Source organism: Mustela lutreola, chromosome 13, assembly GCF_030435805.1.
Source record: "Mustela lutreola isolate mMusLut2 chromosome 13, mMusLut2.pri, whole genome shotgun sequence".
Taxonomy (NCBI): Eukaryota; Metazoa; Chordata; class Mammalia; order Carnivora; family Mustelidae; genus Mustela; species Mustela lutreola.
The window spans coordinates 63,811,262-63,838,774 of record NC_081302.1 but is presented as its reverse complement, the minus strand read 5'-3'; the positions used below and the strand labels follow the sequence as shown (position 1 = coordinate 63,838,774).

Below are 27,513 nucleotides of genomic sequence, written 5' to 3'. Positions count from 1 at the left end.
GGTCATGGTCTCAGGGTCCTGGGATAGAGTCCCACATCCAGCTCTCCGCTCAGCAGGGAGCCTGTTCCCCCCACCCCCACCCCGCGCCTCTCTGCCTACTTGTGATCTCTCTCGCTGTGTCAAATAAATAAATAAAATCTTTAAAAAAAATAAAGTGCTGGTTTTGTGAAAAGTCAGTTTGTGCTGTTTTTCTGAGTGCCCCCATTTATCAGGAGCTCTGATGCCTTCATAGCGCCTCCTACCTCTGCAAAGTCTGTTCAGTTGTAACTTCAAGTTAAGCACTTGCACTAACACAAGTCAGGGGGGATATTTAAGTCTCCCCTACCCCCATCACTTAAGTGATATTGTCAGTCATCCAACACCGCAACCAAACAGGGCAAAAACAAATTGTAAATGGAAAAGATAGCACAGTTTAAGGAAGAAAATGAAGCATAGAAAATGAAAATAAATGCATGAAGACTGAGCCAAAGAAATCCGAAGGCCACGACTGATTTGTATGGAGCAGCTAGCTGTCAGTAACAGACTCAGAGCTTTCCAGTTGAGTGGAAAGCTCTCTGTCTTAGCGAACTGGAGAAAATTCCTTTACTGTCCCTATACAAGATTCTTTGAATAGTGCTTTTAAATAAAATGCCAGAGAGCCACAGAGGTAGCCTATAACTCATTAGGAACTGAAAGATCAGAGAAGCCCGATTTAGAGCCAGTTTTCATCGGTGGGTGGGACCTTCTCCAATGTCCTAGGCGAGGATGGATTTCCTTGAGGTAGGCAAAATAGGGAACGTTTGTTTTGTGGGTTTTTTTCCCTGGCAATAAGCGAATATATTTTTCATCACCACGCCTCCCGTACTTCTGTAGCCAAATATAAAATAGAGACCTTGAGTCCCAGCACGGTTCACCAGCCAAAGACTTCAGCAGGTCCTTCCAACACCCTCAACCCCCGCCCTGAGTTCCAGCTGGGGTCGAGCCTCTCCGGAGTCCTCCGGGAACCTGGACGAAGGGAAGCAACTCCGGGGGCCCGGGCTCCCCGTCCTCCAGGTCCTCCAGCTCCCGGGCGCGCGGGCCGGGGGTCCCGTGACCTGCGCGGGGCCGAGTGCGCCGCCTAAGCCGCGGACTTCCGCTTCCCCGCGCCGGCCCCGCGCTGCCAGCCCCCAGCCGCAGGGGAGCTCCGGGCCCCGGGGGCCGCCGCCCTTTGCGCTCCCCCGCGGGTGGGCGGGGCGGAGGGCCGGCCCGCGGCGGACGTGGGTGTTAAGCGGCTGCCCGGGCGGCGGAGGCAGAGCGGCGAGCCGGCGGCGGAGCCCGAGCAGCACGCGCGGCCAACTGTCCCGGCGGTGAGCGCAGCCCCACAACCGCCGCTCCGGGGGCGGCGGGAGGGAGCGGGGCGCGAGCGGGCCTATGCGGGGGGGCGGCGCGACCTTCCCGGGCAGCCGGCGGGCTTCTGGGGTCCGCGGCCCGCGCGCCGTCCCCGCTCCCAGGTCGTTACGGGCGCCGAGGGCCGGGGCTCGCAGGACACTACGGGGCTCCGCGGCCTCCTTTCCGTAGAGTCACCTGCCGGGAAGGGTGTCCTCTTTGCCCCGCGGAGAGTCATCAGGCCTCTGGGCACCGCGCCGCCTGTGCCTGGGCCCGAGTGGGGGCGGTTATGAATGGGAGACTCGTGCAGGTTGTTGGGCTGGAGTCCGAGGACGAGAAAGCGGGAAGCAGTCTCCCTCGCGGGTCCTGTGCCCCCGGGATCCGGAGCCTCGGAGCGCGATTGCCTGGCCGGCGTGTTAGCGGGCAGACGGGCCGGCATCGCAGCGCCTTGGGTCCGGCTCTAGTCTTGGGCGGGAGGGAAGCCGGGTCGGCTTGAGCTCCACCAACCCTACCTGGTGGAGCAGGCGGACTCAGAGCGTTCTCCCAGGCGAGAGACTCATTTCTCCTGGGAACTTCAGAAGGCTGTGCAGCTGGCGATGATGTTTGTCTCTCCTGGAGTCGGACCCACCTGTGCTTGCAGGAGAGGTAAAGGGGCGCTAAAAGGATTCAGCTTTTCAACTGGCTCAAGACTGAGTTTTAACTTCTGCTGACCAGTCTTGCCTCCCCAAGCCGAACGTATTTTTCCAGACTTCTTGAAGCCGCCTTCTTAAACCACACAATAATGTGAGTTAGTTGCTGACTTAATCTTGTTAGTTCCCATCACTGTTTATTTAGTATTTTAGTAATTCTCTTGAGTCCTTACTTGTGGGATTTAATGCGTTTAAGTTTAACTTACCGGAGGGGTTTAAATTCACAGCGATGACACATAGTGGGATCTGTGCCTTTCTTATAAACTAAGAAATATTGGCACCCCAAGAATTCAACCGACGGAGAAGCCACATGGGTTAGGCCCTGTGTGACTCTCCCCACTTGCCTCCATTTTTCCTTGAAAATGCAGGGTTCGGTGCTTGTTTTTTGCTTTTCTTTTTGGTCAGGTTGGAATACTCTGGAATTAAGTATTGCTCGATAGGCACAGACCCAAAAGGCAAGACTTGAGTCCTCTGACTACTTGTATGACCTTGGAAAAGCTCTTGCTTTGTGGCCTCAGTTTTCCATCTGGAAAAGGAAGAGATTGGATTAGGACCCTCATAGCATTCTCTAGGTACAGGATGGCCACAACCTCGTCAACTGTAGTTACTGATACTGCCTCTCCTGTCCTATCAATAACATAAAATGCATGTCTTGTCTGTTTCACTTAGTTGCTTTTTCAAGTCCAGTACTATGCTTTTGTGGTTGCTGGTTTTACAATTTTTTTTTTTTTTTTTTTTTTTTTTTTGCAAAGAAGCAAGATTCTTGGTGTCTGATCATTCACAGCAGGCGTCAAGTGGTTAAAAAAGACTTCTCAGTGGATAAAATGATTTTCCACTGACGTTTAGGTCCACGTTGGCACTCATTAATAACCCAGCTGGCCCACCACCCTCCCAAGAGGTGGCCTGGTGGGAGTACAGAGGTCTTTAGTGTGATAAATAAAAATTGTTCTTTGGTATTGACGGATAAGTCATTTACTTAAAAAACCACACAGAATAGGTTGCTGAATTGGTTATCTTGATATTATGTGTTAATGAGCCACCTTTCCTTTTTATAAAAATCTGTATTTTTAAAGTCCATTTCTCTGTGATAGTTGATTTTTGTCTTGACAGTTGAGGAGTAGACTCTAGTTTTCCCAAACTTTTTAAGCTCTAGCCCAAACATGCTGAAACTAGGAGAGAGGCCTGGTTATCTGAATATTTTACTGGTGCCCCAGTGATTCTTATCAAACAAATTTAGGACACAGTGTTGCTTCTCAAAATGTGATTGGTGGCCAGTCATTATCAGCCTCATCTGGGAGTTTGTAGTGACTGGCAAGGTTTCTGGTCCCACCTGAGGCCTAGCACATCAGAATCTGTATTTTAACAAGGTTCCCAGGTGTTCTGTGTACATGGTTATGGTTGAGAAGGTCTGAAGAGGCCTTTGATGACCATGACTAATGCTTGGTGCTGTACTCCGTAGTTCTAAGAACAGCTGTCCCTTGTGGCTATTTTGATTGCCTTTATATTATAATAATTCTATTATTCACCTTTGCTATGGGGGGACCTCCAGCTTAAGGGACCCGGGGGCTCATCCTGCTCGTGGATGATCAGGAATTGATACCCATGCATATGTCACTTAGCAGAACGCCTAAGCCATTACTTTCCAGACCTACTGATGTGTGACTACTGAGAGGGACTCAACTCAGGCTGCTGTCTGAATTTAGAACTGAGCTTAGTTTCCTGACAGTTCTACTTAGGCCTCTGAAAAACTAGTTTGTTATGGCTTGGGTGTCTGTGGTATTTGGCATTCACTTGTAAGATTTTCAGAAGGGTTGGTTGAAATGCTCCCTATGAGCATTTCATAGGGAGTGGCTATGAGCTAGAGTGGCTAGAGCTCTGATAACGCACGGAAGGGTTTTGACTTGCGAGTTTTTCATGGGGAGATGGTGGGCGAGTAGAAGGCAGGCCAATTGCTAAGCTGCACTGATACCCTCACTGCCTTTTTCTTTCTTCCTTCCTTCCTTTCTTTCTTTCTTTCTTTTCTTTTCTTTTCTTTTTTCTTTCTTTTTTTTTCTTTTTTCTTTTTTTGCAAAAGGGAGAACTGATCTCACAGCTCCCAAAGGTTGATGTCCCAGTAACCAGGCAGCAGTTCTAGAGAAAGGCTGCAGAGGCTTCACTGATGATGAGCTCTGGTCTCCTTTCAGGGATATGAGACACCCGTCATAAGCTCCGGAGAGTTGCCTTCCACAGAGACCAGCAGAGGAGTGGGCCAACATGAAGTCCAGTCCTGCCATCCAAGCTGCCATTGACCTCACAGCGGGGGCTGCAGGTAATTCCAGGGGAAACACCTCCTCTAGTCTTGGAGTACCTGCTACAAGTGGGATCCAATGAAGGCGTGGTGAAAATATTGCTTTCATCACTCCCAGAAGGAACATGCTTTCTCCTTGGAGGGAATCCATGTAATGGAGGGAATCCATCTAATTGAAGAGTAATATCGTCTTTTAAGAACGGCAGAAGGCAGAGCAGTTCCCTTACAATAAAACTCTGAGTGTGGGTGCAGGGTGGGAATGTCCTCAGTTCACAGCTGGAAAGCCTCACAGCTCAGAGTTGAAGTCCTTTGTCCATTGTCACACAGCTGGCATGTGCAGGGGACGTGGGATTTCACTCTAAGCCTGGCAGTCTTCAGAGCCCTTGTAGTCCAGAATCCTACTATGCCGTCTGTCCAGGGAAGTCCTACTTACTGTCCTTATTGCTGCCAAGGCAAGAAAGGAGGACACTCTTTGGAAATGTCTTTGGTAACTGAGACTGATTTTTGATGATTTCTAAAGCCCTAAAAGGAGAAGACAGGCCCTAGGATTTGCCAGGTTGAGTGGGCTGGGCAGGGGCTGAGCGCCAGGGCAGACTGAGGCCTCAAAAGGCACAGGTAAATACTCCTGGGCAGCGTTTGCAACCCACAGGCCAGTCTTTAGATATATCACCTTTACTCAACCTGAGGGCAGTAATTGGAAGTGTGTCCCTGGTGACTTGGTTCTCTAGGTTCCTGTGTTATTTTAGCGCCAGTGGAGTGCTGGGATGTTCCTATTTCCCAGATGAAAACCCTGGTTTACCCTTGCCCCTTACACTGATTCCCTCTTTTTTTTTAAAAGGTTTTATTTTTATTTATTTGACAGAGAGAAATCACAAGTAGATGGAGAGGCAGGTAGAGAAAGAGAGAGAGGGAAGCAGGCTCCCTGCTGAGCAGACAGCCCGATGCGGTACTCGATCCCAGGACCCTAATATCATGACCTGAGCCGAAGGCAGCGGCTTAACCTACTGAGCCACCCAGGCACCCTCACTGATTCCCTCTTTTAAGAAGAAAAAAATTTTTTTAAATTAACATATAATGCATTATCAGTGCCAGGGGTACAGGTCTGTGAACTGCCAGGTTCTTACACTGACTCTTATAAGGGCCTCAGCTCCTGGGAGTGGAGAGGCCAGAGGGGTGAGTCGCCTGTTGTCCTCTTATCCAGTGGTACCTCCCAGGTCAACAGATCAGGTGCAGCCAAGGGCCACCCTCGTCATCCCATCATTCCCTTAACTGAGAAAAAGAACTTAGAGTTCAGAGAATAAAGTATTTTCTCCTGAACCAAAGGTCAATGGAGGTAGGCTAATTGAGAAAGGCTATAGACAGTGCATTACAGACTGATAAGAATTACAGGCACCAGCTCCCAGTTTAGAGACCACAGGAGTGTCCTGGCCCAGGAGGAGGGGAAACTAAGGGTGGCCTAGGTGTCCATTGGCTTCTTGCCTGCTGAAGGCCTTGGGTCAGTCCCATACCAGCTGCAGCTGGTAACCCCTGGCCCAACCAGTGGCCCCATGCACCGCTCCCACCCCCATGCCAACCCCCAGGCCACATTGGGATGACCCTGACCATGGGAATGGTGGACCCATTTGCCTGCCTCTGGCACCCTCTTAACGGTCCTGCGAATGCTCTGGGCTCAGTTTTTGTCTTTACCGTAGGGTTGTATTTAACCACAGGAGAGATTCTCAGCTTTTGGAATTAAATGTCTGTCTGTCAGTCAGTCTGCCAAAGACGGAGAATCTGTTGTGATCGAATTTTCTTTTTCCTAGAAAGGCATTTCTGTGTGGACAGGTATTTGGGTGCGACTTATGTGCTTTACAGTAAATTATAAAGATACAGATAGCAGTTGTATTGTTGGGAGTCTGGTGTGTAAGGCATTGGGGCATGTTTTTTTAAAATATTACTATGTTTTGGGCCCATCTACATATGGCCTTTAATTCTCCTGATAACTATTTGGGATTTCTTCCTGCCCTGGTCTCAGGGGGTCACCCGTCACTGATGTAGCATGGCCCTGCAGCATCTGACTTTGGGGGACAACAGGCTCCTTGGCAGGGGTCCATGCCAGGTGGACCTGGCAGGTGCGGGGTGAGAGGTGAGGGACTCTGGCTGGCAGGGGAGGCTTGTGTTAGTGACCTGAGAACTTCTACTGGGACGCGCTTGGCATGCAAATGGGAAGCCATAGCCCAACTTTGGATGGTGGCAGTCCCCCAGTGTGGAGCTTAGAGGGCCTGCAGAGACCTTTTTGGCTCTGATGCTCACTGTATAGTGTAAAGGACACCCTGAGAGGCCGAGTGCGTTTGCCCATGATTGTGCCTCTAGATGGTGTCCAGACAGGGCTAGGACGTTGGTTCCTTGGTTCCTTGACTGGTGCTGTTGTTTTCTTTGTTTTAAAACTCCATAATGGTGGCTCCATACTCAGGGGTTAGAGCACTGGTCTCGTAAAACTCCATAATGGGCAACAGCCCTCCTGGGGGTGGAGGTTAATCTCAAGCCTCTGCTGCCAGCTGTCTGGTTGGGACATTGGGCCATCGTGGACTGAGGTGATCTGGGTGTAGAATACACATGTTCTTTTCCGTGTCCCTCCTTTTCTTTGAAATAGACCTCCCCCGTCCAGCAGGTTTTTGGTCCAGTTCATCTGCTGTAAAATGCTGGGAAGCTGGCACTGCCTGCCTGCTAGTGTAGGAGAAATTCCAGAAATTCTAAGCAGCTAGGATGGGGGAGGATTTGAGGAAGATAGGTCACTGTATAATGTTGAAATGAGACAGTGTGTAGCTCAAAAGTTAAATTCCTTCATGAGAAACCTTGGTCTCCCTTTAAAATACAATGGGATCTATCTATCTATCTATCTTTCTTTCTTTTTCTTTTTTTAAAGAAAAATACACTCGTTTTTTGACAACTATAACCCACTCCCTGCTTTGACTTGGTTGCTGTATGCCTTAACTAGCCTAGCTTCTCACTGTGACCTAGACCAGTGACGTTTATCCTCTCATGCCAAAATTCATGATTCTCTTGGCCCTTTGGATGTCTTCTTTGGAAAAGTGTCTATTCAGGTCATCTTCCCATTTTTAAATCAGAATGTTTAGGTATTTGTTGTTATTGTTGTTGTTTGGTGTTGACTTACAGAAGTTCCTTATATATTTTGAATATTAACCCCTGGTCAGATGCATCATCTGCAAATATCGTCTCCTGATGCATCATTTGGAAATATCCCCTCCCATTCAGTAGGTTGTCTTTTTGTTTTGTTCATGGTTTCATTCACTCTGCAGAAGCATTTTATTTTAGTGTAGTCCCAATAGTTTGCTTTTGTTTCCTTCACTTCAGGAGACCTATCTAGAAAAACGTTGCTAGGCCCGTGTCAGAAGTCTTACTGCCTATGTTTTCTTCAGTTTTATATTTGTTTTATGTTCAGTTTTATGCAGTTTTATGGTTTCAGATCTCACATTTAGGACTTCAATCCATTCTGAGTTTATTTTTGTGGATGGTGGAAAGAATTTCCTTCTTTTGCATGTAACTGTCCAGTTTTCACATTACCATTTATAGAAGAGACTGTCTTTTCCACCATTGCATATGGCTGCTGCTTCTGTTGTGGATTAATTGACCCTGTAACTGTGGGTTTATTTCTGTATTTTTTATTTATTTATTTTTAAAGCTTTTATTTATTTATTTGACAGAGATCAGAAATAGGCAGGCAGGCAGAGAGAGAGTGAAGCAGACTCCCTGCTGAGCAGAGAGCCCAATGTGGGGCTTGGTCCCAGGATCCTGGGATCATGACCTGAGCCAAAGGCAGAGGCTTAACCCACTGAGCAACCCAGGCACCCTTGAAACTTTTTTTTTTTTTTTAAGATTTTATTTATTTGACAGAGAGAGAGACCACAAGCAGGGGGCAGTGGCAGGCAGATGGAGACGGAGAGGCAGGCTCCCACAGAACAGAGGAAGCCTGATATGGGACTCTCTCCCAGGACCCCGGGACCATAATCTGAGTTGACGTCAATCACCCAACAAACTGAGACACTCAGGTGCTTAGTGTGAGTTTATTTCTGGGCCTCTATTCTGTTCTTTTGATCTATGTATCTTTCTGTGGCAGTACTGTACTGTTTTGATTACTACTGCTTTGTAGTGTGTGTGTGTGTGTGTGTGTGTGTGTGTGTTTTGGAAGGAAAAGGTTTAAAGATTCAAGATTCACATCAATATTAATGATAAAGTTACCTTTCTCTTGATAAGAGCTCAAATTTTGCCTTTCTCGTTTTAACATTTCTTGCCATATTTTTTCTGTGTTTTTCTGTTACTTTCACCCCATCTCCTCCTGTCTATTGATGGATTCCCTTTCTCTCCCCAGTAGTTTACACTCGATCTTTGGCAAAAGCCCAAGAGATGATCCCCAGCAGTTTAGAAACTATACTTCTACATAAGCTACGACGATTAAATTCATTTTAACACACTCTTTAACTTTACCAACATCTAGTTAGTATCCGTAACCTTCTTTTCCAATATTCCCCAAGAGCACTGTTAGCTGTTCATCTTCCTGAGTAGAAATGTGGCATTTTATTTTCCTGTTTTCCTTTTTTGATGTGGGAGAAAGATAATCTACATTGTGTGTATGTGTTTATAGTCACCCTAGATTGCTAAAGTATATCCTCCAGTGATTCTTTCAAAGAGGGTATGCAAGAAACAAACTGTCAATTCTTTCATATCAAAAAATGTCTTTGTTTTACCTTCAAAATAAAATGCCACTTTGGCTGGATGTAGGATTCTAGGTTTAAACTTTTTTCCCTGTAGAAAAATTATGTTACTTCCCCATTTACTTTTAGCATCCATAGTGTCCAATAAGTCTGCTGTCAGTCTGATTCTTGTTCCTTTGTAGGTTCACGCTCCTCTTTCTGGAAGACTTTATGATTTTTTTTAATCCTTCGAATTCCCAGATTTCTAGGAGTCTTTATTCATCAATCTTACTAAGCATTTGGTAAGCACTGATAGTCTCAAGACTTGAATTTTTCTTGGCACCTGGGTGGCTCAGTTGGTTAAGCAACTGCCTTTGGCTCAAGTCATGATCCTGGAGTCCTGGGATCCATTCCCACACCCAGCTCCCTGCTCAGAGCGTGGTCTGCTTCTCCCTCTGACCCTCCCCCCTCTCATGCATTCTCTCTCTCTCTCATAAATAAATAAAATCTTATAAAAAAAGACTTGAATATTTCTTTAGCTCTGGGAAGTTTTCTTCCATTCTTAATTATTTCCTCTACTCCATTCCCTTTATTATCTTTTCCGGGAATTCCTGTCAAATGATATTGGAGCTTCTGGATCTCTCCTCTATATCTGGATCTTTCTTCATTATCTCTTTGGCCATTTGCATTGTAACCTTAGAACATTCTTCAAGTCCATCTTCTAGATCATTCCTTGTCTCTTCAAGTATGTCTCTTCGGCTATTCAGAGCATCTATGGAGTTTTTTACTTCCAAGACATCTGGATGATAATTTTTAATATTTCTAATCTCCTCTTTTATCTCTTTGAACTTATTAATACACTTCTTCTAAAATTTTCTTCTCTTATATTATCTGTTTCTTTAGGTGTTGGCACCTTTGTTTGCAGAATTTTGTGTCTGTTTTCCTTCAAACTATGGTGATTCCTGATGGGAGTTAGGTGATTCCTGATGGGAGTACTCAAATTTGTACATAAATGCCTATTCTGCTTACCAGAACTTATCTCTAGTGACTTTGAGGGAGAGGCCAAACACAAGGTTTGACAGACTGTCCCAATTCCTTGATTTATGAGCATATCTGTTTCCTCTTTATTCTGGAGTTTTTGTTCCATTCAGGGTTTCACCAATTTTCATCTGAGTCCCAAGCCACATAATTTTTGTAATTTAAGTCCATTGGAGGCGTCTCTTTTCTCAGTCAGGAAGGCAAGTCTTTACATGTTCTACTTCAGAGTCCTCTCCTTTGTCCCCCGATAAACCTACTTCCATTTCCGACCCTGAACTTTCTTCCTCCTCTGGCTCAGAATCTTCTACTTCTTTAGTTACAATAATCTCCAAGGCATCTTTGGTCATTTCCTCAACTCCATGCTTCATATTTACCACAGTATGGCATTGGAAGATGGAATCCTTTCCTCACATTATTCCAAAGCCACCTCTTCTCCCTTCTTCCGTGCCTTCAAGCCTCCTTCCTCCCTCCTCTTCTAACTCTGAGCCGTCTTCCTGTCGAGGGTTTGTTTTTCCTTCCAACTGAAGATCCTTCCTCCCGAGTCTCTAAGTTCTTCACCTCCTCTGGCTCAGCAACCTTTACCTCTTTAACAAATACCTCAAGCCATCACCAGTTTCGTCCCCAGTTTCATGCTTTGAGTTTACTAGTTTTATCTACTTTTTCTTGAATTTGTATCTTTCTTCTTTCTTTTTTCATTTTGTGGGAGTGTATCTTTCAGTAATTCTTTCATAAATGATTTCTGGCTGGTAAATTTGATGCGGCTTTACATATCTGAAAAGGTCCTTCACCACCCTTAAGGCCTAAATGCTCATTTAACTGGATATAGAATTTAAATTCAAAATCACTTTCCCTTAGAATGTTGAAGACATTAACTCCATTGCTTACTAATATTCAGTGTTGCTGATGAAAAGTCTGCTGTCAATGCAAGTCTTGCTCCTTCATCTTCTCTGGAGTTTTGTAGAATATTTGCTTTATTCTTTAAACTGAGAGGGATTTTTTTCTCATCTTTGCTTTGACCAGTTCGTCCTCTGCAATGTCTCTCTTCTCTCCTGTTTCTTCTGTAGGATGCTCTGTCTCTGCGTCCATCAACTGTATTGCTTATGGCTTCTTCCCCACTTCCCATGAATTTGTGTTTTTGTGATCCATCATGGGGCAATTCCTTGCCTTGGTTTGTCTTATATGCTTTAGCTTCATCTAATTTGCTAGTTACTTCTTTTCTTCTTAAAATGAAATTTTCAATATCCTCAACTATTTTAGATTGTGCTGCTTCTGTTTTCTTAATCCTGTTTTTTATGTGACTATATCTTTTATTTGTTACTACTCCTTTTTGGTACGAGAATTCTTTGGATTTTTCATTCTAAAATTTCCTTCAGGTCCTATTTTAAAAAGGATTTTAAGTTATTTACTTGAAAAAGAGAGTGAGCACAAGTGTGAGTGCAAACAGTGGGGGGAGAGGCAAGAGGGGCAGAGAGACAGAGAGAGAAGCAGGCTCTCTGCTGAGCAGGGAGTCCGATGTGGGCTTGGATACCAGGACTCTGAGGTCATGACCTGAGCTGAAGGCAGATGCTTAACTGAGTCACCCAGGCCTCCCTCCTTCAGGTCATTTTTAAGAAATTGTCTTATCTTTTCAACCACTAAGTCCAGGTTTTCCATCAAGTCTTTAAACTTCCTCATGATCTACTGACCTGTCTCTGCATTTTCAGTCTAATACTTGCGCCATCTTCTGGTCATTTTCTGTCAACCGAATTCTTTCCCCATGGTGATATTTTCCTATTTCTTTGTGAAAGTCTAGTCCTTCCTTCCTTCCTTTCTTTCTCTCAAGATTTTACTTTTAAGTAATCTTTTTTCCCAATATAGGGCTCGAACTCACAACCCTGGGATCCAGAGCTGCATGCACTTCTGATAGCCAACCAGGCATGCCCAGTCTGGCAATTACTGACTGTACACAAGACATTGTTGATATGTTCAAAACAAGTATTTTATTTTTCTGAAGGGTAATATTTGTTTTTTCACGCCCACTAAACCCTCCCAAACTAAAAAATCTTAAAAAAATATATATGTATCTATATACATCTATATATACATATCAGCCAGTGAGGGTCTTCAACTACAAGGAATTTGTCTGCAGAGCAGTATTTGGTCTTCAGCACAGCTGTGTTTCAGTGCCTCAAAAAGGGATCCAGCCTGAGGACACATGCACCCACGCACGCATGTGCACGTGCGCACCAAAGACTTTGTAGTATATCTACAAATCTGGGATTGCAATACCTCTATCTTTGCTGTTCTTTCTCGAGATTGCTTTGGCTACTCAAGAACATTTGTGCTTCCATACAAATTTTAGGATTATTTGTCCTTTGAAAAATGCTGGTGGTATTTTGGTAGGGATTGCATTGAATGTATTGATTTGCTTTGGGAACATGGACATTTTAACAATGTTTGTTCTTCCAATTCATAATCATGGTACAATGTTCCATTTGTGCTGTCTTCAGTCTATTTCTCATTGCTGTATAAGATTGCAGAGAACAGGTTTTTTACCTCCTTGGTTAAGTTTATTCATAAGTCTTTTTTTTGTTGTTGTTGCAATTATAAGTGGGATTGTCTTCTTAATTTTGTTCTCTGCTACTTTGTAATTAGTGTAAAAGAAATGCAGCAGATTTTTGTATATTTTTGTATCCTACAAATTAACTTCATTTATCAGTATTTATTTATTTGACAGAGAGAGACGTGGCAAGAAAGGGAACACAGCAGGGGAATGGGAGGGGAGGAAGCAGGCTTCCCTGCAGAGCAGAGAGCTTGATATGGGTCTGGATCCCAGGACCCTGGGGTCATGACCTGAGCCGAAGGCAGATGCTTAATGACTGAGGCACCCAGGCACCCTCTTCATTTATCAGTTCTAATAGTTTTTGTTGTTGTTTGTGAAGTCTTCTTTTTGTGAAGTTCTTTTTTGTGAAGTTTTCTTTATTTAAAGTAGACTTCATGTCTACTGTGGTACACAATGAGGTGCTTGAATTCATGACCATGAGAGTTAAGACCTGAGCTGATATCAAGAGTTTGATGCTTAACCAGCTGAGCCACCCAAGTGCCCCTAAGGTTTTCTGTATGTACTATCATGTCCTGTGCAGATAGTGACAGCATAACTTCTTCCTTACCAATTTGAATGCCTTGTATTTCTCATGTGATTGCTGTGGCTAGGACTTCTAGTACCATGTTAAATAAGTGGTGAATATGGACATCTCTGTCTTGTCTCTAATCATAGAAGGAGAACTGTCAGCTTTTCTCCATTGAGTGCGATGTTAGCTGTGGGTTTATTATGCTGAGGTGTGTTCCCTCTAAACCTGCTCTGCTGAAATCTATCCATTTCATGGTGTACTTTGTCAAATGGTTCTCTGTATTTGAGATGTTTATGGCTTTTGTCCTATTGCTAATTGGTGCATTCCACTGATCAATTTCAGAATATTGAAACCACCCTTGCATCCCTGAAATAAAGCCTGCTTGATCTTGCTGAAGGATTTTTTTTTTCCTGTACTGTTGAATGCCATTCGCTGTTATTTTATTGAGGGGGATTTTTGCAACTGTGTTCATCAGAGATGTTAGCTTGTAATTTTTTTTTGTACTATCTTCGCTTTTGAGGTCAGAATAGTGCTGGCCTCCTAGAATGAATTTGCAAGTTTTCTATTTTTTTTTTGGAATGGTGTTTGAAGGATAGGTATTAATTTTCCTTTGTGTTTGATAGAATTCACCTGTGAATCCATCTAGTCCAATTTTGTTTGTTGGGAGGTTTTTGTTTTGTTTGTTTTCTGATTACTGATTCAGTGTCATTACTAGTAATTGGTCTGTTCAAATTTTTCCTTTTCCTTTTTTTTTTTCCTTTAGATTTTATCTATTTACTGAGCATAAGCAGGGGTGTCAGCAGACAGAGGGAGAGGGAGAAGCAGTCTCCCCACTGAGCAGGGAGCCCAATGAGGGGCTCGACCCAAGACCCTGGGATCATGACCTGAGCTATCCGGCTGCCTCTCTGTTAACATTTTCTACTTGTGATTTCCTCTGCTCCATTCCCTTTATTATCTTTTCCTGGAATTCCTGTCAAATGGATATTGGAGCTTCTGGATCTCTCCTCTATCTCTGGATCTTTCTTTATTATCTCTTTTGATGTGGGAGAAAGATAATCTACATTGTGTGTATGTGTTTATAGTCACCCTAGATTGCTAAGTTATATCCTCCAGCAGGAGAAGGATATACTTTGGACTTTTGTGATGTCTGTTTTCTGTTATTTTTAAAAATCTTTTATGGTTTTTTGTCTTTCGTATGTCTGTTCTGATCTTATATCCTTCTATTTTTGGACTTTGCTTGTTCTTCTACCTCTTTTCAGTATATGTAATTGAGATTTTTCTCATTTCTTAAGTTAGGCCTATATTGCTATAAATTTTCCTTCTAGAACTACTTTTGCTACATCTCCAATACTTTGGGCCATTGTGTTTTCATTTTCATTTGTCTCCATGCATTTTTTTCATTTCCCCTTTGATTTCTTGGTTTACCCATTCCGTGTTTAGTACCATCTTATTTAAATTCCATGTATTTATGTTCTTTATGGCTTTTTTTTTTTAATCTTGTGATTGATTTCTACTTTCATACTTTGTGGTAAAAAAAGAAGCTTGATATGATTTCAGTCTTCTTATATCAAATGAGATTTATTTTGTGGCCTAACATGTGATATATTCTGGAGAACGTTCCATGTGCATTTGACATGAATGTGTATTCTGTTTCTGGATGGAATGTTCTATATGTATCTGTTATGTTCATCTGGTCTAAAGTGTTGTTCAAAGCCACTGTTTTCCTTGTTAATTTTCTGTCTGGGTGACCTACTAATGTATACAGGGTATTAAAGTCCCCTACTGTAATTACTGTCAATTTATCCCTTTGTGTCTGTTAATCTATTTGTAACATCCTCTTGTTTTCTGGTTGGATTGATCCCTTTATCATTATGTAGTGCTCTTCTTTGTCTCCTGTTACAGTGTTCTACAGTCTGTGTTATGTAAGTATTGCCAGTGCAGCTTCTTTTTTTTTCCCTTTGCATGTTAAATGTTTTTCCAGCCCTTCATTTTCAGTGTATCTGAGTTTAGGTCTGAAGGGAGTCTCTTGTAGGCAGCATATAGATAGGTTTTGCTTTTTCTTTCTTTCTTTTTTCTTTCTTTTTTAACCCAGTCACTCTGACCTTTCTTTTTCCCTTTCCTTTCCTTCCTTCCCTCCTTTCTCTTTCTCTCTCTCTCTCTTTTTTCTTTCTCTTTCTTACTTTCTCTTTCTCTTCTTTCTATCTGTCTTGTAAATGCCATGTTCAATGTGGGGCTTGAACTCATGAGCCCTATATCAAGGGTTGCATTTTCTACTGACGGAGCCCCCCATCCCTTTATCTTTTGATTGGAGCATTTCATCCATCTTGGGCCTTTTACGATTGGAACATTTTGAAAATGATATGCCTCCCTGTGCAGTTAAACAGAACACTTATCAAGTGCCTCCTTTGAGTTTGAGGTCCTCCATTTTTGCATGGGTGGACAAGGTGGTCCTGGAGCTTCTGGAGAAGGGTCTGCTGCTTGCTCATCCCCATTTTCACCACCGACGCCATCCCTGCCAGCTTAGATTTCCTTACCACCTTGTTATTTGCTGACTCAACTATTTCAAGCATAGAAAACCCACAACACTGGCCCTGGTAAAGTATAGAGTGCACCATGGTCTGAACCCCTCTCCTGCAGGGCCTTTTGGGACACCAAGGAAAGAATGCAGAACTATTTCTATTTTTCAGTCAAGGAGAATGAGATGATCAGAGGTCTATGCTTTGAGCAAGTGGAGAAATCCTCCTCTAAGTTATTCATAGCTTCTGGGATACTTGGTGGGTATCTGAGGACCTGCTAGGGCTCAGTGGCTGGTGCAGGTGTTCCAAATCGTCATCACGCACTTAAGGGGGGCCTGGACAGTATCGTTTGTGGTAAATTACATGGGAGTCTGTTACCTCCATAGATGAGAGGAGGGAATTGTAGTTAGCGTTTGAGAGTGCACTAGCCTCCTACCTTCTCACTGTTGGAAATGTAACTGTTACAGATATGCAGCAAGTCTGTGTATTAGCAGCCTGTGATGTCGGAACTGTTGAAGAGGATTGAGTTAAACTATGGAAAGGTTCCAGTTAATATTGCAGCACTCTGAATGAAGTGGTTTATTCAGTTTATCTGCGTCTAGGTTACCTAAATTATGTACCCTCTTTAAGAATGCTGACATTCACCTCTTCTTTTGGAATAATTATTTTTATACAATTAGGGTCCTATTTTATTCCTAGAAGTACCTGAGAGAGAATAACTACAATTGTAGTAGCATCTTATTGAATAATGTTCTACTAATTCAGAACTGAAGATAATTTGGCAAGACAGAGTGGAAATGGATCATTACTCTCCTAGAAAAATGTAGGGATAGGATCCCAGATATACTTGCAATTGCTTAAAAGAAGAGCTCGCAGTTTTCAGACTCCTTGAACATGTTTATCTGCCAGTAATTCGTGGGAGTTATTCAAAACAGCCCCTCTCCTGTCTCTACTTTGCACAATTCAGTCAGAGTAATTATGTAATGTCAGTTATAAAATCGCATAAAATTACATGAAGTATTTATGTAAGCCTTCTCTTCAATTTTTTTAAAAAAGGTCTTGTGGTGGGGGAAGGTCTGTAGGCAGACCCCATGCGGAGCACTGAGCCCAACACTGGGCTTAGTCTTACAACCCGGAGATCAGGACCTGAGCCCAAATCAAGAGTCTGATACTTGACCAACTGAGCCATCCAGGGGCCCCAGCCTTCTTTTCAATTTTGATGACGCTTTAAAAACCTAATCCAGGGGCGCCTGAGTGGCTCAGTGGGTTAAGCCTCTGCCTTCAGCTCAGGTCATGGTCTCAGGGTCCTGGGATCGAGTCCCGCATCGGGCTCTCTGCTCTCTGCTCAGCGGGGAACCTGCTTCTCCCGGGGTGGGAAGAGAGGTTGGAGTGAACTGTGACAGAAGAAAGCCCTGGGGTAGGGTGCTTATCTCTCTCTAAATTTCTGTGGGTGTTTGCGGCTGCATTCCAAAACAAGACGGGTGCTGGAGGAGACTTTTGTCCTGGTTTTAGGGGGCACAGCCTGTGTACTGACCGGGCAGCCCTTTGACACCTTGAAAGTGAAGATGCAGACGTTCCCTGACCTGTACCGGGGCCTCACCGACTGCTGCCTGAAGACTTACTCCCAGGTGGGCTTCCGCGGCTTCTACAAGGGGACCAGCCCAGCGCTGATCGCCAACATCGCCGAGAACTCGGTCCTCTTCATGTGCTACGGCTTCTGCCAACAGGTGGTGCGGAAGGTGGTTGGATTGGAGAAGCAAGCCAGGCTGAGGTGAGTTGTGGGCACTAACACATTCTTCCTTTGTTTAGAAAGACAATGTTGTTGCCCAGTCAAAATTTTTATGATACCTTATGGGAAGAGTGTTTCTTTTTTTAAAATAACCACATTGTTTCTGATTGTGAAGTTGTCATGTAAAACTTGCAGAAGACTGGTCAGTAGTGCACCGTGAATAAGGAGGTGCCCTTACATTCTGCTGTTCTTCAGGAAGATGCTTTTCAGATGCCCTGGTGGTACTGCTTCTCTTGTGGGCACCAGGGCTGGACGGGAGCCACAGGTGCAACTTGTGAGCCGAGCTTTGGGTTCCCCTTCATCAGAGTGCAGAGGACTGGAAGAAGCTGCCTGAGCCAGACAGGCTGGAGAGCAACTTGGAATTTTAGGAGGAGCTGGAAGCATCTGTGAAGATGCGGATGGACTGACTCTTTGGCCAAGTCGGCCCAAACATCAGACTTCGGCTTATGCCGCGTCCTCCCTTGCATATTTATTTACACAGAGACCATAGAGGATTCAGGAACCACCAGGATGTATAGTCTTCCCTTTTTTGAACATTGATTTATTTTAAATCATTGAAACTTATATCAGGTTCATGGTTGGGCAGATAGCCGTATGGGTTGTTTCGGTAGGAACTGGAAACCCATTTGCAACTCCGGTCCCACCCGACTGTAGGCCCCTTCTGTACAGAAGTGTTCTCTGGAGACGCCTAGTGATCTCAAAGTTGTGCCCTTTTGTTCACAGGAGTTTTGTCTTCATGGATGGAACGTGTTTTCTAAAAGCTTGGGACTGGGTGGAATCACCCAGGGAGATAGCATCTATAGAGGGCTGCACATGGATTCCAGGACCTTCCAGCACAGCAGGGGTGATGAAGGGAGGAGGAAGTAAATAAATAAGCAGGAGAGAAACCAGGAGAGTGTGGGATCTCATGCTAGAGACTGACAGAAAGAACACTGTAGCGACTGTCACTCTTCCTGCTAGAGGGGGACACTTTCTGTGGGACAAGATGGGATGTTTAGGTCCCCTGCGACATTCCCAGAGGAGGATGCCTTATGGAGAGGATGGAGGTAGGAAGCAGCCACATGAGGTCCTGGAGGAAGTCCTACAGCCAAGAAGCCATTCTGTTTCATGTGGTCTCACCCCGTACCCTCCTCTCCGGTCCTGGTGAGGCAGGAGGGAGCTGCGTCTTCATCCTACACAACAGTGTTTGCTTATTACCTGGCAGGGAATGGCCACCTTAGAGTTGATGGAGCTGGGGTACCCACACCTGTCCTGTTTTGTTCATCCCTCCTCATGATGTGTGAGAGCAGCAGAGCTCTCCCTGCTGTTCTGTTTTAAACTGGGGACTCCAGACTTGCAGATACTGGCTTAGGATCCTATTACTTGAGCTCATAACTGAGCACAGGACCCAGAGCTTTGTCTTCCGAGTCCCCGTCCAGAACTCTTGCCGTAAGACCAGAGTCGGGACTCTAGACTGTGGTAGGGGTCAGGTCTAGAGGAAGGCGTGGTCAGTAGAGGCAATGAAAGGAAAGCACTGCTTGGAAAAGCCTGCCGTGAATTTCAGCAATGATACCGTAAATATTTGCATGTCCTTGGCTTGAATGCCACCCCGAGTAGAGTTCTCCTTTGACCTTTGTCCACATGGGGTCCTAACACAGCAGGAGGGTTCAGGTACATGTTTGTTGAATGGGAGATAAGCAGCCGATTCTTACCAAATTCCATCCTGTGCCTGCTGTGGTTTCAGTTCTGGGTCTAACGCCTCTCCTGCAGGTGCAGCCTGGGGCTCCGCGTGCCTCACTGGGCGCCCAGGTGTAGGGGAGAGGCCTCAAAGTCCACTGCAGGTGTGCTTTGGCCTTGCTGTTGCACTAGAACAGTGTGCTCATACTCAGGCCCCCGACTCTTAGGCTGAAGGGCTTCCACACTGATCGATGCCATCTTTGTTCCCGCAAACCTGGCCGTTCTGGCTGCTGGTCAGCAAATTGATGAAGGGTGCTCGAGGGAAATGAAGCCTGGATCTGCCTGCTGGCTGAAAGACTGCAGAAGCCACCTGAAGCTTTGGTCTTGACAGTCCACAGAGTACGTGTGAACCATGTTGGACAGTTTCCATTCGCTAGAAGCTGAGCACCAGCAGAGTTGCATGTCGCCTCATACCCGATTCTCTGAAATGAGAAGCAAGTCTGGAACACAAGCAGGGTCTCCATCCTGGAAGAAAGCCTCGCTCCCCACCAACTCTTCTGGAAGCAGACAGGCTTGGGCCCTGCCCTCCGTCTGCCCATGGCCCCGATGCCAGGTCACCCGGGAACAGAAAGTTGGGGCTGAGATTGGAGGCGGCCCTTGATTTTCTCTTCCTGTCTGACGTCCCTTTGTGTGACTGTTTAACGGAACCCCGGACAGTCGCATGTGCTCGGTCTGTTAGGCTTTTGCTCACGGTTTGGGGAAAGCTTGGGAGGGGATCTCCGTAGCCAGGAAGGGGTTCGCCTCGCGGGGGTGTGGCGTCCCGGTGGTTAGGTGATGCAGGCTGCCGGCTTGACAGGTGAGAGTCAGGGAGCCAGTCGTCCTGTGAGCAGCTCACTCTTCCTGCCCAGTCCCGGGTGCCAGCAGAGCTCTTGTGACCGAACACTCCCGGGCTGGAAGGGATCTTATTTTCTGAACCTTGGGAACGCTCAAGAGAATTCCTGACAGTTAATTTCTCAGACTTTTCCCCGTACTTTTGAACTCTGATGGGACCTCGCTTTCACAGCCCTGTGGTGACTGTGGCTGGTGGTACCAGACCCTCCTGTGGTGAAATGAATGCTTGTGTTCCGTGCATTTGCTTCTCCGTTTAGATTCCCGGTGTAGCCATTTTACCTCCAGCCCTGGAGCTTGCTGACCCCTCCTTCACCCCCTCCTCCCCCGTCCTCGCTCCTGCTGCCCTCTGGGGCTGAGGTCAGGGGGTCGTCAGCGGAACTGGGAAATCTTTTTTGCAATGAGCAGCTTTTTGGTTAAAGATTTATTCTGGGCTTTCATCTGCAACAGTAACGTTGTACATGGGGTTGTTCCAGGTTGGATTTGGGGCATGCAGGGATGGCCCCAGAACCTCGCTTTATGGAGCTTAGTGGCAGATACGCCGAAGTATCGTGATGGTGTGTCTTTGGGGTAGTGGGAGTTTGGGTAATTTTTTTACTCCCTCTTTTTTTTTGGGGGGGGGGGTTTGTTTGTTTTATATATCCCTGTGTCTTAGTTGTGGCTGCTGTAACAAAATACCGCCAACTGGATGGCTTAAACAAACATTTGTTTCTCAGAGTTTTGAAAACTGGAAAGCCCAAGATCATGGTGCTGGGTGATTGGGTGTCTGGTGAGGGCCTATTTCCTGGATTACAGAGGGACACCTTCTTGCTGTGTCCTCAAAGGGTGGATAGAGAGAGCGGTGGCCTCTTATAAGGACACTGATTGCATCATGGAGGGTTCTACCCTCACGACCTCACTAAACCTAAGCACCTCCCAGAGGCCACCTCCGAATACGTCACCTTGGGGGATTACGACTTCTGCATAGAGCCTTAGGGGTGGGGGATATATTCCGTGCGTGTCACCAGGACTAGGACTAATAAAAGGAGCTGGATCTTGCAGTCAGGCAGACCCAGGTCTGAATCCTAGCATTGCCACGTGGTAGTGGTGTGACTTCAGGTACATTAGGTATTGTATGCACAGTTTTTCCACATGAAATTTGGGGTGTCGGTATCGGTGTTGGCCTCCCAGGGCTGGGGTCCTTAGATGAATCCGCATGTGCGAGTTCCCAGTGGGCACTCGGCAAAGGGTTCCTCTCCTTTGATCCTTGCTCTCCCTTACAGCCGAATGCTTTGGGGAGTGCTGAATGAATGAATGACCGGACTCCCGTGCTGGTTTCCTTCCAGTGATCTGCAGAACGCAGCCGCGGGTTCCTTCGCCTCTGCCTTTGCGGCCCTGGTGCTCTGTCCCACTGAGCTCGTCAAGTGCCGGCTGCAGACCATGTATGAGATGGAGTCGTCAGGGAAGATCGCCAGAAGCCACAAGTAAGCGCTGTTCGGGCACAAACGCTGGGTCTCTCGTTGCCTTGGTGCATTGAGTATATGTCAGTTTTATATTCTACTAAAACTCAGTGGCAGAGAAAGAGATTTATCTACTCTAAAATACTGTGTTTTTAGAACTCTTTCCCCTACCAGTCAGAGGGGGACTTCCTAAATGAACTTTCAGAGGGCCGGACCCACTCCTGCTCCCACAACGGACCACTGTCTGCAGAAGTTTCTCACCTGGGACGTGGAGAGGCCGAGAGCTCCTCTCACTCTTGGCTCATTGAGTGCATGAGGCAACGTCCCCGGCTGTGTTGGAGGCACTCAGCAGACAGCTTTGAAACCGTGTCTGAGAGCTGAGCCTTCAGAAATGCCAACTTGGGTTCCAAGATGAATATTTGGTGCCCGTTCCCAGGTTTCACGTGAGCGGATCAGCCCAGATCCCAGGGTCACTCTCTTACCTACATCCCCCTTCTCGTGTACCCACAGAGAGCCTGGCTTCTGAACACTCCTCAGAGCTCTGGGGAGCTACTCTGCAGCCATCAGAATGCTCTCCCCTCAGTCCTGCAAACAGATTCTAGTTACATGAGTATGTGTCATACACAGTGTGACTTATTGTCTTTATTAATCTCAACATTTGCTTATTTATCTTGACATCTGGCTGACTAAAGCTCTTTGTCACTGTGGTTGACTCAGTGTGTAAATCTGACCGGAAAAATCAGAGTAATTGACCATTTACACAAGTAGTCTCCTCCCAGGGTGGGTGGGGTTTCTGATCGAGTTCTATATCCTGCACCCTGGGGATTCTTTATAACCAGTTTGAAGCTACTATTTCTAGCCTAGAGGTCCAAAAGCATAAGTCTTTGAAACTTTTTATTGAAATCTGGTGTAGACCCAGAAATCATAAGTGGGGGTTCTCATAGTCACTAAACAAACACTTTCAAAACCAATGCCCAGATTCAGAGGTAGAACAGGAACAGAACCCAGAAAGTTGCTCTCATGTCCCTTAGGAGTAGTTTAAGGTTTTTTTTTTTTCATTTAAATTTTTTTATTAAATTCAGTTTAGTTAACATATAATGTATTATTAGTTCCAGGGTAGGATTTAGTGATTCATCACTTAAATACAACACCCAGTGCTCGTGACATCAAGCATCCTCCTTAATGCCCGTCACCAATTACCCCACCCCCCAGCTCTCCTCCAGCAACCTTCAGTTGGTTTCCTAAGGGTTTTTTTTTTTTTTTTTAAGATTTTATTTATTTATTTGACAGACAGCATAAGTAGGCAGCAAGGCAGGCAGAGACAGAGAGGGGCTCAATCCCAGGACCCTGGGATCATGACCTGAGCCGAAGGCAGAGGCTTTAACCCACTGAGCCACCCAGGCACCCCTTCCTGAGGTAGTTTTAAGGAAAGTAATTGTTGGCTCCAAAAACTTAAGCGAATGGACACCTTGCACAAAGGTAAGTATCGGTTGACAATATTTTAGGTGTGGCTATATACTCCTGGCCTACACAGGGTATATGGTACCTTGGCGTTAAGACTTGGTTCAGAAAGCAGGCCAGTCACGTTGAGTTGGGTCACTGTGTTACATTCCCATTATAGAATGCGAGATGAGTTGTAGGAAGGACCTAGATAATGAGTGATGCCTGATGAAGCCTTCTGAAATGCTTTCGATCACCAGGGGGTTTGATTCTTCACTGGTCCAAGTGAGGTCACCTGCTGAGAGCACTGTGGAGAGCAAGGGGTTCCCTAAAACACACCAAAGATGTGGTTTCTGCTGCTGTTTTCCTGACAGATAAGGCCTGCCATGGTGCACACCGTCAGGAAGAGGGGTCTAGACAGAAAGGATCCTGCATTACTGCTGCTCCAGGGCTCTGATCAGCCTGAAAGAGAAGTTTATGCCTACTTACTTTCTAAGAACTAAATCCTCAGTGCTTCTTGCCCTGTAGAGTTTCTAAGAATTTCCGTTGTCTTGCCTCCAAGTAACATCTACTCCCTTACTCCTTCACTGCACTAACACAAAGCGAAAAGACCGTAAGCACTTGAACAGATTCCTTCTATACCCACCCGTTCGAAAGAAAGGTAGAGGAGGGTAGGCACAGAAGGAGGTAGAGGAGTGGGTGAATACGAGGGCATTTTATTCTTGCTGAGCTGTACAGCTCCTTATTGTAATTTCTCTTACTCATTGTTGGACAAAAGTGGGTATTGGCTCTTTTACATCTTGGATAATATCCAAAATGTATGAATGCAGTTGTTTTTTTTTTTTTTCAATGAACTAAAAAATGAATTTGTTTATTGAGGGCAAGAGGATGCAAGCAATATAAAAACCAGAACTTGTCTGGCTTTCCCTGACTTTTCTTTCTCCACCTGTCAAATGGGGGTTGGATTTTATTTGTACGTGTTCTGAGTGTCCCGATCTGCTCCTGGAATCCTTTATACAGGGGGAAGCTGTGGGGCAGATTCCTGAAGACCACCTCCCCCGACCACCCTTGGGGAGAACAGTCATCAGGCAGGAGTGTTGGCTCGGTAGCACCTACTTCTTTTCCCTTGTTTCTTGTGTACCATGAAATAGACCTTGCCTGCGATGGTGAGCCTTGCAACTAGCAAAAAGCAGCTCTAGGAACCTGCCCTGCCATGGTGGCACTGGTCCAGGTCCTTCATTGTTTTGTCCACAACAGAGGAGGTCTTTCTGATTTTCCAGAAGTCCAGTGTACTCCTTCTCCAGGAGTGTTCTCAGGGCTTCCTTTGCTGAGTGGCACACTTGGAAAATGTGAACATGGTTCCATTTGAGACGGGTTTCTGGCATGGTCTGCTGAAGTCTTGGCCGGAGGCACAGTGGCCACACACAGCTCTCTATGAATACACATTTAATGATATTTCCTAGCTCTTGGGTAGTTCAAGTGAGAACCACTGTCCTAAAATAAAAGGATCTGTGCTTCTCTGAGATTTCCTCCCTGCAGAAGCCTCATTTTCAGAATTTGGGTCCCTGGGTTTCTAGAATCAGCCATTCCCTGCCTGCTCAGGGTTGAGCCAGGCCTGCCACTGGATGGAAGTGCCAGCCTCATCCCCAGCCCCTCATTTCCCCGGCCCTAAGCACAGCTCCCTGTCTCCCTGCAGCACAGTCTGGTCCGTGGTGAAGAGCGTCCTCAGGAAGGACGGCCCCTTGGGCTTCTACCACGGCCTCTCCAGCACCTTACTCCGAGAGGTGCCCGGCTATTTCCTCTTCTTTGGCGGCTACGAGCTGAGCAGGTCGTTTTTTGCATCAGGGAGATCGAAGGATGAGCTAGGTAAGCATTTGGCTGGGCTGGGCCGGGCCGCGCCCCACAGTGGCCTGCTTGTTGCAGAGGCTGTGGGGGTCTGCTAGGCACGGAGGTTTCTGGAGGCTTGGAAAGGACCTTGGCACCTTCCTCTGGGTGCACTCCTGTCCTTGCCACGGGGGTGAAGTTGTGCATCCCAGACTTCTTTAATGGAGTAACATTTTAGGGGAGAATATAGAAATTACTTTCCTGTGGGAAATCACCTGTAAAGCATTTTGCAATAAGCATAAAACTTGGTAATAAATCTTGAGTGTGTTTCCAGAGGACTGAAAAGTGTCATTCTTTCTAGCTTGTCCTGTATACCTGCTTGTCGCAATCACATCAATGTTGGCTTGCAGGAATGATTACTTGTTTCTTCTCAAACACATCCCTTCAGTGTTTCAGGCTTATTCTGGGGTTAGGCATGCTCCGAGGCTTAACTATCGTGTTTAATAAGACAACTTTGGCTTTCATGGTAAAGGAAGAATCATGGCTGTGGGGCATTAACATAATGAAATACTGCAGACTGAGAGGGTTGGAAAAAACGTGACCTGTGTTTCAGTGGCCACTGTTCTCATTCCCATGGGGTGGGGGGTGGGTTACCCTGTTGCTGGGGGCCTGTTGGTTCTGTGTGGGCCAGTCCTTCGGAGGGCAGGCCAGGAGGGCCACAGTGCCACAGTGACCAGCACTGATATGGTCCTGTGATGAGGGGCAGACCCAGAGTGCCACATGGGACCTTGTGTCCTCTGAGCAGAGAGCCCAAAGGGGACTCGATCCCTGAGATCAGGACCTGAGCTGAAGGCAGATGCCTTACTGACTGAGCCACAGGTGCCCGAAGTATCAGCATTTTTATTTGCATCTACCTGCACCCACTACCACCTTGACCTCTGGAAATGCTGTCCTTGAGACAAAAATGCTGTTGGCTGCTTTCCTCCTCCAGGCCCTGTCCCTTTGATGTTAAGCGGTGGAGTTGGTGGGATCTGCCTCTGGCTTGCTGTATACCCAGTGGATTGTGTCAAATCCAGAATTCAAGTTCTTTCCATGTCTGGAAAACAGGCAGGATTTATCGGAACCTTTATAAGCATTGTGAAAAATGAAGGTGAGTCTGCTCATTGCAGAAATGGAGTGGGTATGTCTAGACCGGTCCTTTCGCTGTAACCCTCGGGGAGGTTGATCACGTGTGTGTGGTTGCTCTCTTCCCCTGCCCCCTGTCCTTCTTCTAGCGCCCCTGCCTTAGCTTGCTTCCATTCTCAAGAACGTTTGCTGTCCTTGTTCCTCGCTTCTGGGCCAGGATTCTTTGTTCTAAATAGCCCGGAGGGAACTTTAAAACTCCAGATTGTGCCTAAGGGGACAAATGCTTGGAAGTCAGCACCCCTTGTTCTATAGAGTATAGACAGTATCAGAAAAGGATCTCTAACAGAACCACTAAAGGATTTAAAAGAACGTGCTGCAAGTCCCTAATGCTCAGACTTCCTGATGGTGATTGTCTCTGAATTTTGAGAGTTAACGTAGGAGTATCAAGATTTTCTAGGAGATGTTTGTGTAACGCCCGGATCGTGCCTCTGGTGAGTAGAGACCTGTCCTTTCAGCATCTGCTCTACATCTTCCACCTCAGGATGTGAACTTCTCGGGCTTGATTTTGTGAGAGAGCAGTCACAGGGTGTGGAAACGGTTCAGTTCATACTCCAGAGTTGCATAAAGCCTCATAGTTGCGCAGAGCCCTACGCCTCCCTCATCCACTTGGATCTTCATAACAGTCTGGGCAGTGCCAGCTGTGGACACGGGACTGTGCTTTTGGCCCAGTGTCTTGCGGTTCTTGTCCTCCCAAGTGACTCTGTGAGGCTGCTGCCCTCCTGTGTTCTGGGGCTGCTTCTCTCTGCCCAGGTGAGGCCTCGCTCTGCCTGGTCCATATACCAGGAGCGAGTCCAGGACTCGTGTGTGGTACCTGAGCGTCGCCAAGATTTGCTGGAACACTGGATGCCTGGCCTCGTTGCCGTGAGCCTCCATCCTTCCCGTTCGTCCAGGGACACCTGGACAGAAGCCCTTCCGTCCCTTGTCGGCATTCAGTGAGTTGTCTGGATCTGTCGGTGTCCAGCCCTGGGCTCTGCGGCTTTACAGGGTCTCTCTGAGAAGGGGCGTCTCAGTCTTTGATCACTTCTTGTCTTCTAGGAATAACGGCCTTATATTCTGGACTGAAACCCACAATGATCCGAGCGTTCCCTGCCAATGGGGCGCTCTTTCTGGCCTACGAATACAGCAGGAAGCTGATGATGAGCCAGTTCGAAGCCTACTGAAGTGTCCTGGCAAAACGAGGTCCACGTCTAGGCACGTGACCACGACAGTTCATCTCAGGGTTTCAGGGAGTACAAGACCAATGGGGAATTATTTTGGTTTCATAGGCATTCTGTTTTGGTCTTCCCTTATACTCTAAATCTTAAACTTTGTGAAAAGGGACTCCATTTTATCCTATTAATTTCTGCCCATAATCGTACTGAAATTAAACTCAGTTGCTGCTCTTGTGCTTGGTGGGACATTTAGGGTGAGCCGCCGGCCCTGCACAGGATCTGAAAGGCTAAATATAGTTCTTTCGGGATTTTGCATGAACCTGTATGTGTCCGTGCAGCTTGGATGGTTACATGTTAGAAGGCGTCATTTGGTTCCATGTTTAATTCTCAGATCTCACCAGAAAAACTCTGAGGTAACCATGTTTCATGAAGATGACTATGAGTGATTCCTTACTCTAGATGTAGG

At 46.1% G+C, this 27,513-nt stretch overlaps 1 protein-coding gene across 6 annotated transcripts; it reads left to right on the top strand.

The window, feature by feature from the left end:
* Positions 1-665: 665 nt before the first annotated feature.
* Positions 666-27,366, top strand: LOC131814145 (mitochondrial ornithine transporter 1). 6 transcript variants are annotated; one of them, XM_059144875.1, is made up of 7 exons: positions 666-759; positions 4,217-4,341; positions 17,188-17,446; positions 21,334-21,471; positions 24,584-24,753; positions 25,703-25,861; positions 26,932-27,366. In XM_059144875.1, exons 2-7 carry the CDS (start codon positions 4,287-4,289, stop codon positions 27,054-27,056), a joined length of 906 nt encoding a protein of 301 aa, XP_059000858.1. In that variant the 5' UTR covers positions 666-759; positions 4,217-4,286; the 3' UTR covers positions 27,057-27,366. The 6 variants fall into 6 exon arrangements, with proteins under 6 accessions (XP_059000858.1, XP_059000856.1, XP_059000860.1 ...); XM_059144873.1 differs by lacking the exon at positions 666-759 and adding an exon at positions 1,051-1,325; XM_059144876.1 differs by lacking the exon at positions 666-759 and adding an exon at positions 1,884-1,989.
* Positions 27,367-27,513: the final 147 nt, after the last annotated feature.

Coding starts and splice junctions, on each gene's coding strand:
- LOC131814145 (XM_059144875.1), top strand. CDS start 4,287: ATGAAGTCCAGTCCTGCCATCCAAGCTGCCATTGACCTCACAGCGGGG. Junction 4,342..17,187: donor CCTCACAGCGGGGGCTGCAG/GTAATTCCAGGG, acceptor TCCTGGTTTTAG/GGGGCACAGCCTGTGTACTG. Junction 25,862..26,931: donor AAGCATTGTGAAAAATGAAG/GTGAGTCTGCTC, acceptor CTTGTCTTCTAG/GAATAACGGCCTTATATTCT.